This window comes from Trachypithecus francoisi, unplaced genomic scaffold (assembly GCF_009764315.1).
Source record: "Trachypithecus francoisi isolate TF-2019V2 unplaced genomic scaffold, Tfra_2.0 Contig01436, whole genome shotgun sequence".
Classification (NCBI taxonomy): Eukaryota; Metazoa; Chordata; class Mammalia; order Primates; family Cercopithecidae; genus Trachypithecus; species Trachypithecus francoisi.
In genome coordinates, this window is record NW_022681430.1 from 611,243 (window position 1) to 623,342 (window position 12,100).

The window sequence follows — 12,100 nt, forward strand, 5'->3', positions numbered from 1 at the left end:
TAACTTGTATTTTATAATTTTTAAGGTGTTGATATATTTAAGGAGTGCAAATTGGGATACCCGGATCGCAGCAGGACAAGCTGTTGAAGCTATAGTGAAAAATGTACCTGAGTGGAATCCAGTGCCAAGAACCAGACAAGGTGCTTTTAAGTGGAGAAAGTAGTTTTAAGTAAAAACCTAACTGTAGAATTAATTATAATATGCATTTTATATTTTAATAATTTCAGTTTTAAAGTCTTAATTTCCATGCTTTTAGGTACAGCTTTGTCAGGAAATGATACTGAATAAGGTGATTTTTCACCACATTAAAAAAAAAAAATGCTGGATATAGAAAATGTTTTTGTATGCATTTTAAATTACAAATTCTACAGTATGCTTGATTTACAAAGGTTATTACTTCCCTTCAAGTAATTGACATTCTAAAAAAAGAAGTTAAATCAGTACAATGTAAATATTTGAAAGTCTATTTTTTTCTTGTTGCTGGGAGAATAGTATAGGGTAGTTATTTTCTACATTTAAGCACAATTTTATATATGGATATTTGGAATGTTAAGTCTTGTTTTTTATGTGCCCTTTTTTGGATTTCTTGTAGTGGGAAAAGTGTTCTGATTGCCTGTAGTGACATTTAAAAACAAATTACGTGCTTCTGAAAAGCTGGAAAGTTGCACATTTTAATTAAATCAAAATTTAATGGTACAACTAGATTCATTTTCAACTATTTTATTTTATTTTATTTTATTTTTTTGAGACGGAGTCTCACTGTGGCACCCAGGCTGGAGTGCAGTGATGCAGTCTTGGCTCACTGCAGCCTCCGCCTCCTGGGTTCAAGTGATTCTCGTGCCTTAGCCTCCCAAGTAACTGGGATTACAGGTCCATGCCCAGCTCATTTTGTATTTTTAGTAGAGATGGGGTTTTGCTTTGTTGGCCAGCCTGGGGCGGGGGTTTGAATTCCTGGCCTCAAGTGATCTGCCCACCTCAGCCTCCCAAAGTGCTGGGATTACAGGCATGAGCCACTGTGCCCGGCCTCAACTCACTTTAATAACATCACTGTTATCATAAGTCTTAACTTGCCTAAAACTGTTGCTTTATATTTCCTGATACCTGTTATTTTGAGTTATTTTGTTAATTTGTCTTCTCTCATTAAATGAAATGTGTGACTAGAGAAGTTGTAACTTGTTTTAGAAAAGAGCCTTTTCCTTTTCAGCTTGTTATCCCCACTTAGTTGGGTACATAAAGGTGGTACAACTTAGTTCCATTTTTAAAAGACTTAATTTTTTTAAAAAACTAGCATTACACTAGCATTAAGTTTTTAACTAGCTTTAAAATTTTTAGTAAGTGAATTTGCTTATCATCACTAGAAAACTTAAAATACTAATAGAAATTCATTTTAAGTTAAGCAGTTATACTTTAGTTAACAGATGAGTTTCATGCAGATGCCAGCTAAACAAACTATTAAGTCAACGAGTAATTATATTTTAACATAACATATAGCCTTTTGAGGAAGGAATACAGAACATTTTATAGATGTTTTTAGACCTCACATGTATATATGGTTTTGGCAACTTACCAGGAGATTCTTACTTGCCCAGAGTATGGGAACTGAGTCCTGTTGAGTGCATAGTTGCTTCGTGGCTCAGCCTGTTCCTCAGGTATGGGGAGGGATGATTCTTATTAGCCTTGTTCAGGAATACATTCTGTGAATATTTTTATCTTCTAACTGAGCACTATAATAAACTCATTCTGTTACCTTGGTATTTTTAAATTCTTACAGTAAGTGGAGACAGCATGATATTAAACATATACATTTTAACATGGGAATGCATTTCTTTATATACATAACATTTTGCTTTTGTGGTTGGACACAGTTACACATATACTCACTAAAATCTGATGGTTGGTGAAAGAAGAACCACTAGTTTATTCACAGATAACTAAGAACTAATCATAAACCCACAGTAGCTTTTCTACTTCCTCCACTTTTACTTTTCTCAAAATAATATTACTATCTGGGTACAATGGCTCACGCCTGTAAATTCCAGCACTTTGGGAAGTTGAGGCAGGAGGATTGCTTGAGCCCCAGAGTTTGAGACCAGCCTGGGGCAAGATGGTGAGACCCTTATCTCTACAAAAATAAAAATCACTTAGCTCGGCATGGTTGTGTGCACCTGGAGTCCTAGCTACTCTGGAGGCTGAGGCAGAAGGATTCCTTGATCCCAGGAGTTTGAGGATACAGTGAACTGTGATTATGCCACTACATTCTGGCCTGGGCAACAGAGCAAGACCTTGCTTCTTAAAAAAAAAAAAAAACGTGTGTGTGTGTGTGTGTGTGTGTAACCGATGCAACCCAAGTAATGATATGCTGTTTTCTTTCACTCCACACTTTGTCTATATGGTCAAATTAATATTTTTAAACCTCATGTAGAACCTACTTCCGAAAGTTCTATGGAAGAGTCACCTACTACAGAGCGATTGAATTTTGACAGATTTGATATATGTAGATTGTTACAACACGGTGCATCACTCCTGGGATCTGCTGGTGCCGAATTTGAAGTCCAAGATGAAAAATCAGGTCTGTAGTGGTTCTGTAGAAGAAAGTCTAAAATTTGTTTTTTCAAATGAATTTGTCACTTCATATGCTGTTCATTAGTCACACATAAACTAACATGTCATGAAATGTAAATTAACTGAAGTTTGCAGGTGGCAGGGGATGCTATGAATGGGAAGGTAACCCAGCAGTATTTGGTTTAAAGCTACAGTATGAGTATTTTTCCTCCTTTAAGTGAATATGTGCATCATTAGTTGATACATATTAATATTTCAGCAACAATTGTATTATGTAATATAGAGATTATAAAGTGTTACCCAAGAGCCCCAGTTTAATATATTATAAAATCAGGATTAGTACAGATTGTGGTAATGCTTTCCCAAATCTGGAAATTTGAGAGATTGATTGTTTTGTTTTTATCACATATTTCTGGTATTTTTTTTTTTTTTTTTTTTTTTGAGACGGAGTCTCGCTCTGTCGCCCGGGCTGGAGTGCAGTGGTCGGATCTCAGCTCACTGCAAGCTCCGCCTCCCGGGTTTACGCCATTCTCCTGCCTCAGCCTCCCGAGTAGCTGGGACTACAGGCACCCGCCACCTCGCCCGGCTATTTTTTTTTTGTATTTTTTAGTAGAGATGGGGTTTCACTGTGTTAGCAGGATGGTCTCGATCTCCTGACCTCGTGATCCGCCCGTCTCAGCCTCCCAAAGTGCTGGGATTACAGGCTTGAGCCACCGCGCCCGGCCATATTTCTGGTATTATTGGGTTTACTCATGCTGGTGTCCAAAGCAAAAACTAAGAGTGAAAAATAAGACTTGGATAGATATTCATGCCTGTAATCCCAGCACTTTGGGAGGTCGAGGTGGGCAGATCACCTGAGGTCAGGAGTTTGAGAGCAGCCTGGCCAACATGGCGGAACACCAGCTCTACTAAAAATACAAAAATTAGCCAGGCGTGGTGGCGAGTGCCTGTAATCCCAGCTACCCGTGAGGCTGAGGCTGGAGAATTGCTTGAACTTAGGAGGCGGAGGTTGCAGTGAGCCGACATCACGCCACTGCACTCCAGCCTGGGTGACAGAGGTTGACTCCGTCTCAAAAAAAGAAGAAAAAAAGACCTGGACGGGTATTGTCCTAATACTTTTAAACTTACAGAATCTATCTGAATATAAAATAAATGTTTTAGCCATTCAAGATAATGGCCTGGAATGGGGAAAAAACCTTGATGTTTTAAGTGGATTTTTGTAAGTAAATAAGTTGCCTTTTGGACTAAAAAAACAGAATAAAACTCTGTTCTGTTGCTAATTAACCGTCATTTAGAACCTTATTAATATATTCACTTTTTTATCATAAAAAATTGTCAAATTCTCATTTCATCTTGTTTAGTATGGTTTCTATTAAAAGATCTAGTTATTTTTGCAGAGATTTAAGAGGATAATTTGCTTAAGTTTTGGAAAAGCAGTTTTTCTAATAATGGAAGTAAAAGTCTTCAAAAACTTTTCATTTATATCACTAAACAGTAAGTTTACTGACTTTACTAGTATACTCATGGACATTATCAGAGATCAAAATTATATATGTTTTGGTTTTGCCGTATTCTGATTTCATAGATCTATAAAGAAGTGTAGGTAATTGTATTTAAAAGAAAAGCCAGGCTTGGCATGGTGGCTCACACCTGTATTCCCAGCACTTTGGGAGGACGAGGCAGGTGGATCCCCTGAGATTGGGAGTTCGAGACCAGCCTAGCCAACATGGTGAAACCCTGTCTGTACTAAAAATATGAAAATTAGCTGGGTGTGGAGGTGGGTGCCTGTAATCCCAGCTACTCTGGAGGCTGAGACAGGAGAGTAGCTTGAACCTGGGAGGCAGAGGTTGCAGTGAGCTGAGATCATGCCATTGCACTCCAGCCTGGGTGACGAGAGTGAAACTCCATCTCAAAAAAAGAGAAAAGTCCTATAGGTGATTCTGATATGTAACCAGGATTGGGAACTGCAGTTTCTTGGGAACTCAGTTTTTTAGTGCTAATAAGTCAGAGCTTGCTGAACAGTGCTTGTTTAAAACCCTGTAGTTAGGTTTTCTTTAAATGTTGATCTGTGTTTGTCCCCTCATATGTATTAGTGACACCATATATGATTAGTATACAGACTGGTCTGGGTTTCCTTTGTAGCTTATTTCCCCCAATAGGACTTCTTCTGGAATGAGAGGACCAATTTTAGGCTCTGTGTAAGTGTATTGGGGTTGTGATCAAGCAGTCTTTTGGATGCCTATTGTTTTTCCCTACTTGGTAGAGCAGTCTTTAAAAAAATTTTCAAGCAACTTTATTGAGATATAATTTGGGGGGCGGAGCAAGATGGCCGAATAGGAACAGCTCCAGTCTCCAACTCCCAGCGCGAGCGACACAGAGGACCGGTGATTTCTGCATTTTCAACTGAGGTACTGGGGTCATCTCACTAGGGAGTGCCGGACAATCGGTGCTGGTCAGCTGCTGCAGCCCGACCAGCGAGAGCTGAAGCAGGACGAGGCATCGCCTCACCTGGGAAGCACAAGGGGGAAGGGAATCCCTTTTCCTAGCCAGGGGAACTGAGACACACAACACCTGGAAAATTGGGTAACTCCCACCCCAATACTGCGCTTTAAGCAAACGGGCACACCAGGAGAATATATCCCACACCTGGCCGGGAGGGTCGCATGTCCACGGAGCTTCCCTCATTGCTAACACAGCAGTCTGCGATCTAACCGCAAGGCAGCAGTAAGGCTGGGGGAGGGGCGCCCGCCATTGCTGAGGCTTAAGTAGGTAAACAAAGCCGCTGGGAAGCTCGAAGTGGGTGGAGTTCACAGCAGCTCAAGGAAACCTGCCTGTCTCTGTAGACTCCACCTCTGGGGACAGGGCACAGCTAAAAAACAACAAAAAAGCAGCAGAACCTCTGCAGACGCAAACGACTCTGTCTGACAGCTTTGAAGAGAGCAGTGGATCTCCCAACACGGAGATTGAGATCTGAGAACGGACAGACTGCCTGCTCAAGTGGGTCCCTGACCCCTGAGTAGCCTAACTGGGAGACATCCCCCACTAGGGGCAGTCCGACACCCCACACCTCACAGGGTGGAGTACACCCCTGAGAGGAAGCTTCCAAAGTAAGAATCAGACAGGTACACTCGCTGTTCAGCAATATTCTATCTTCTGCAACCTCTGCTGCTGATACCCAGGCAAACAGGGTCTGGAGTGGACCTCAAGCAATCTCCAACAGACCTACAGCTGAGGGTCCTGACTGTCAGAAGGAAAACTATCAAACAGGAAGGACACCTATACCAAAACCCCATCAGTACGTCACCATCATCAAAGACCAGAGACAGATAAAACCACAAAGATGGGGAAGAAGCAGGGCAGAAAAGCTGGAAATTCAAAAAATAAGAGATATAATTTATACATTATATAATTCGTCATTTAAAGTGTACAATTCAGTGGTTTTTAGTATACTCACAGGTATGTGTAACCATCACCACAGTCAATTTTAGAACATTTTCGTCGCTTTAAGAAGAAACCCCATATCCTCAGCTATCACCCTTTTATCCTCCTACTTCCTTCCCTCCTTTTCTTAGCAACCCCAAGTCTACTTTTGGTCTCTTGAGATTTGCTTATTCTCAACATTTTATATTTGGTCACATACCACATAACAGCATTTAAGTCAGCAACAGACTAAGACTGCATATACAGTGGTGGTCCCATAAAAGTATATTACTGCATTTTTAATGTATGTTTCTATGTTTAGATATATGAATACTTACCATTGTGTTACAGTTGCCTACAGTATTTAGTAACATGCTATACAGGTTTGTAGCCTAGCAGCAACAGGCTATACCATACGGCGTATCTGTGTAGTAGGCTCTACGTTCTAGGTTTGTGTAAGTACACTGTGATGTTGACAACCACAAAATCACTGAATGACGCGTTTCTTGGAATGTACTCATCATTAAATGGCATGTGGCTGGTAAATGGAATCATACAATATGTGATCTTTTGTGAGTGGCTTTTTTTTACCTAAGAGAATATTTTCAAGGTTCATCTATGTGATAGAGTATATCAGTACTTATTTTTCTTTTCTAAATGTTATTACTCTTAAGGGATATATTAGGTTTTTAAAATTGTGGTAAAATATGTATAATAAAAAATTTACCATCCTTAACCATTTTTAAGTTTAGTAATATTAAGTACAGTCACATTGTTGTGCAGCCAGTCTTCAGAAGTCTTCATCATGCAAAACTGAAACTATACCTATTAAACGTCAAATCCCCATTTCCCCCTTTCCCCAGCCCCTGTCAGCCATTATTCTTTCTATCCCCATGAATTTGACTACTCTAGATTCCTCATGTAAGTGAATCCTACAGTGTTTGTCTTCTTGTGACGGGCTTATTTCACTTAACATGATATCCTCAAGGTTCATCTGTGTTGTAGTATAGGACAGAATTTCCTTTTGTTTAAGGCTGAATAATAGTCCATTGTATGTATATAAATTTTGTTTATCCTTTCATCCGCCAGTGGACACAGGCTTATTCCACATTTTGACTGTTGTGAATAATGCTACTGTGAACATGGATGTACAAATATCTGTTTGAGTTACTGCTTTCAGTTCTTTGGGGTATATACCCAGAAGTAAATTGCTGGATCAGATGGTCATTCTATTTTTAATTTTTTGAGGAGCTGCCATTCAGTTTTCCCTAACAGCTACATCATTTTACATTTCTACCAATAGTACACAAGGGTTCCAGTTTCTCCACATCCTTGCCAACTCTTGTTATTTTCTGTTTTTTGATAGTTGCTATCCTAATGGATATGATGTGGTAGTATTTCATTTTATGGCCAAATAATATTCCATTGTATGAATACTACAGTTTGTAAAGCCTTTCATTAGTTGATGGACATTTGGGTTGTTTCTACCTTTTATCTGTTTTGAAAAATACTGCTGGGAGGCTGAGGCGGGCAATCACCTGAGGTCAGTAAAGAGACCAGCCTGACCAACATGGAGAAACCCCGTTTCTACTAAAAATACAAAAATTAGCAGGGCATGGTGACGCATGCCTGTAATCCCAGCTACTTGGGAGGCTGAGGCAGGAGAATCACTTGAACTGGGGAGGCAGAGGTTGCCGTGACCTGAGATCACGCCATTACACTTCAGCCTGGGCAACAAGAGCGAAACTCCATCTAAAAAAAAAAAAAGAAAGAAAGAAAAATACTGCTATAAAAATTCATGTACAGCTTTTTGTGTGGACGTATGCTTTAATTTCCCTCAGGTAGATACCTAGGAGTGGAATTACTGGCTCATGTGGTAACTGTATTTTACCATTTAAGAAACTGCCAGAGTTTTCCAAAGTGGCTCTGCTATTTTACATTTGATTTCTCAACATCTTTTCCTGACACTTGTTATTATCGGACATTTTGATTATAGCCATACTAATGGTGTGAAGTGATATCTCATTGTGATTTTGATTTGCATTTCCCTGTTGTCCAATAACATTGAACTTCATTTCGTGTATTGACCATTTGTATACCTTCTTTAGAGAAATATCAATTCTTATAACTTGCACGTTTTTCATTGGGTTGTTTGCCCTTTTATGATGAGTTGTAAAAGTATATGTTCTCAATACAAGCTTCTTAACAGATACGTGATTTACACGTTTTCTTTTTTTCTTTTTCTTTCTTTCTTTCTTTCTTTCTTTTTTTTTTTTTCTTGAGACAGAGTCTCTCTCCATCACCCAGTCTGGAGTGCAGTGGTGCTATCTCTGCTCACTGCAACCTCCACCTCCTGAGTTCAAATGATTCTCCTGCCTCGGCTCCTTCCCGCAGTAGCTGGGATTACTGGCGCCTGCCCCCACACCCGGCTAATTTTTTATTATTAGTAGAGATGGAATTTCACAGTGTTGGCCAGGCTGGTCTCGAATTCCTGACCTCAGGTGATCCACCGGCCTTGGCTTCCCAAAGTGCTGGGATTATAGGCGTGAGCCATCACGCCCAGCCTAATGTACACATATTTTCTACTGCTCTATTGGTTATCTTTTCATTTCCTCTGTGGTATCCTTTGAAATATAAAATTTTTTAATTTTTATGAAGTCCACTGTTTTTGTATTTTTTTTGTTTCTCAAGTTTTTGGTATTATATGTAAGAAACTTGCCAAATTCAAGCTCATTTACCTCTCTTTTCTTTGTTTTTTTTTTTTTTTTTTTTTTTTTTTTTTTTTTGAGACTGAGTCTCGCCCTGTTGCCCAGGCTGGAGTGCAGTGGCCAGATCTCAGCTCACTGCAAGCTCCGCCTCCCGGGTTTATGCCATTCTCCTGCCTCAGCCTCCCGAGTAGCTGGGACTACAGGTGCCGGCCACCTCGCCCGGCTAGTTTTTTGTATTTTTTAGTAGAGATGGGGTTTCACCGTGTTAGCCAGGATGTTCTCGATCTCCTGACCTCGTGATCCGACCGTCTCGGCCTCCCAAAGTGCTGGGATTACAGGCTTGAGCCACTGCGCCTGGCCAACCTCTCTTTTCTTCTGAGAGTTTTATAGCTTTAATTTTTAGTTCTTTTATTAATTTTGAGTTTTTTTTGTATATGTTTTGAGGTTAAGGGTCCAACTTCATTCTTTTGCATGTGGCTATCCTGTTGTCTCAACACTATTTGTAGAAAATACTGTTCTGTTTCCCATTGAATTGCTCTGGAACCCTTGTCAAAAATCAGTTGACTATTGACACATAGGTTTATTTCAGGACTCTTAATTCTATTCCATTGATGTCTATTCTTATGTGAGTACCACATTGTCTTAATTATTGTTACATTGTAGTAAGTTTTGAAATCAGAATATATGAGCCTCCAACTTTGTTCCTGTGTTTCAAGATTGTTTTGGTTATTCTGAGTCTCTTGCATTTCCATATGAATTTTAGGACCAGTCTGTCAATGTTTGCAAAAAAAAAAAAAAAAATCCAGCTGGGATTTTGATAGCAATTGTGTTAAGTCTGTGTATACATTTGGGAAATATTAGTGTTTTAACAATATTTACTCTTATGATGCATGAACATTTTCATTTGGTTTTAAATTTTTTTTCATTTTATACTTTACAGAATACAAGTTGTTTTCGTAAATATAATTGTTTTCTTGATTTCATATTTGGGCTTTTGTTTCCTTGTATCTTTTTTTCTCTTTGTTCTTTAGATTGGGTACTTTGTATTGCTTTATCTTTTTTTTTATTATTATACTTTAAGTTCTAGGGTACATGTGCACAATGCGCAGGTTTGTCACATATGTATACATGTGCCGTGTTGGTTTGCTGCACCCATTAACTCGTCATTTATATTAGGTATATCTCCTAATGCTATCCCTCCCCCATGCCCCCACCCCACGACAGGCCCCAGTGTAATGTTCCTCGCCCTGTGTTCAAGTGTTCTCATTGTTCAGTTCCCACCTATGAGTGAGAACAGTGTTGCTTTATCTTTAAGTTCACTTGCATTTTGTCCTGTTATCTTCCATTAAGCTGTTAAGTCTATCCAGTGGTTTAAAAAATTTTTTTTTCAGGTACTGTATTTTTTAGTTTTAGAACTATTTATTTATTTATTTAGAGACAGGATCTAACTCTGTTGCCCAGGCTGGAGTTCAGTGATATGATCATAGCTCACTGCACCCTTGAACTCATGGGCTCAAGCAATCCTCCCATTTTGCTAGGACCACAGGCATGTGCCACCAAGCCTGGCTAATTTTTTATTTTTATTTTTTCTGTAGAGATAAGGGTCTTGCTGTGTTACCCAGGCTGGTCCCAAATTCCTGGCCTCAAGTGATTCTCCCACCTCAGCCTCCCAAAGTGCTGAGATTATAGGTGTGAGCCACTATGCCTGCCCCAGACCTTCTTTTTTATTTTTAAAAAAAAAGTTGTGTTGGCATATTTTGCACATTATTTAATTCACCCTTTTAAAGTGTACAATTCTATATATATTTTAAACTTTTTTGTACAGATGGGATTTTGCCATGTTGCCCAGGCTGGTCTTGAACTCCTAGGCCAAAGCGATCCTCCTGCTTTGGCCTCCCAGACTGTTGGGATTACAGATGTGAGCCACTGTACCCAGCCTGGTTCTTTTTTATAGTTTCTCATTCTCTACCAAGGTATCCTCTGTCTTTTCATTCATTGTGACAGTATCTTCTTTTACATTGAGCATTCTTATGTTGCTTACAAAGCTTGCATTCTGGCCAGGTGCAGTAACTCAGGCCTGTAATCCCAGCACTTTGGGAGGCCAAAGTGGAAGGATGTCTTGAGCCCAGGAGTTTGAGACCAGCCTGGGCAATCTAGAGAGACCCCACCTCCACAAAAAATAAAAAATTAGCTGATGTGGTGGTGCATGCCTGTGGTCCCAGCTACTCAGGAGGCTGAGGTGGGAGAATTGCTTGAGTCTGGGAGGATAAGGCTCCAGTGAGCTGTGATCATGCTACTGCGCTCCAGCCTGAGCAGCAGAGCAAGACCCTGTCTCAAAAAACAACAGAAATCCTAAAACCTTTTAATTCTAACATCTGAGACATCTCAGAGTTGGTCCTTGTTAATTGTCTTTCTTTTGAAAATGGGTTACATTTTCTTTTCTTTGCTTTTGTTTAATTTTGTCAGTTATTCTGCACATTAGGAACGTTATGTGGTGTGGACTAGATTCTGTTATATTCTTCCAAAGATTGTTTTGCTTGTTTTTGCTTGCTTATTTTAGCAGACATTTAATTTGATGGAACTCAAAATTTCAAACTCATTCTTCTTTGCTGTGGGCAATAGCTCAAATCTCAATTTTAGCTTTTTAGATCTTAGCTTTAGCTGCATCATTTGGAGTTTGCTCTGTGCATGCATAGTTCAGGGGTCAACCAGAGATTTGGGCTGAGTTTACAGATAATTTTGGCCTTCGTCTCTCTGGTTCTCTCTTTTTGGGGGTTTTCCCTTTCTAATTTCTGGGATTGCAATGGCCCCTAACTCTCTTCTCATTCTTCAAGCCAAGCCAGAAAGACTGTGGGTTTTGGTCAGGTGCAGTGGCTCACGCTTGTGATCTCAGCACTTTGATAGGCCAAGGCAGGAAGACTACTTGAGGCCAGGAGTTCAAAACCAGCCTGGGCAAACATAGTAAACCCCATCTCTAAAATTAAAAATAAAAAAAAAAAAATTAGCCAGGAATGGTGACACATGCATATAGTACTAGCTACTCAGAAGGCTGAGGCAGGAGGACTTCTTAAGTCCAGGAGTTTGAGGCTGCAGTGAGCTGTGATTGTACCTACTGCCTGGATATCAGAGTGAGAGACCTTGTCCTTATTTGGGGGATAAGAAAGAAGACTAGGTTTTCAATTCAAATTTTAGCTGCCACACATTTTGTGGACTGGCTCTATCTTCAGGCTAAATGTTACAAAAAGGGAAACCTTTTTTTTTTTTTTGTAGCTTTTAGCTTTTGTAGCTTTTAGCTGTTAGTGCTATTCCCATCTTTTTAAGTACTGACAGTTCCCCTAAGTAAATGCTTTTTTTTTTTTTCTTAGTGCCTTTAGGTAGTTTGTTTTTTCTGTTTTGGCCAGAGTTTGTTA

At 39.6% G+C, this 12,100-nt stretch overlaps 1 protein-coding gene across 4 annotated transcripts in view; it reads left to right on the plus strand.

The window, feature by feature from the left end:
• Positions 1-12,100, plus strand: part of BTAF1 (B-TFIID TATA-box binding protein associated factor 1) — a 106,004-nt gene that overhangs the window by 16,560 nt on the left and 77,344 nt on the right. For all 4 annotated transcript variants that reach the window (XM_033224301.1, XM_033224312.1, XM_033224323.1 and 1 more), the window contains exons 3-4: positions 26-140; positions 2,423-2,569. In XM_033224301.1, coding sequence (XP_033080192.1) covers positions 26-140; positions 2,423-2,569 — 262 coding nt within the window. The remainder of the gene's footprint in view (positions 1-25; positions 141-2,422; positions 2,570-12,100) is intronic.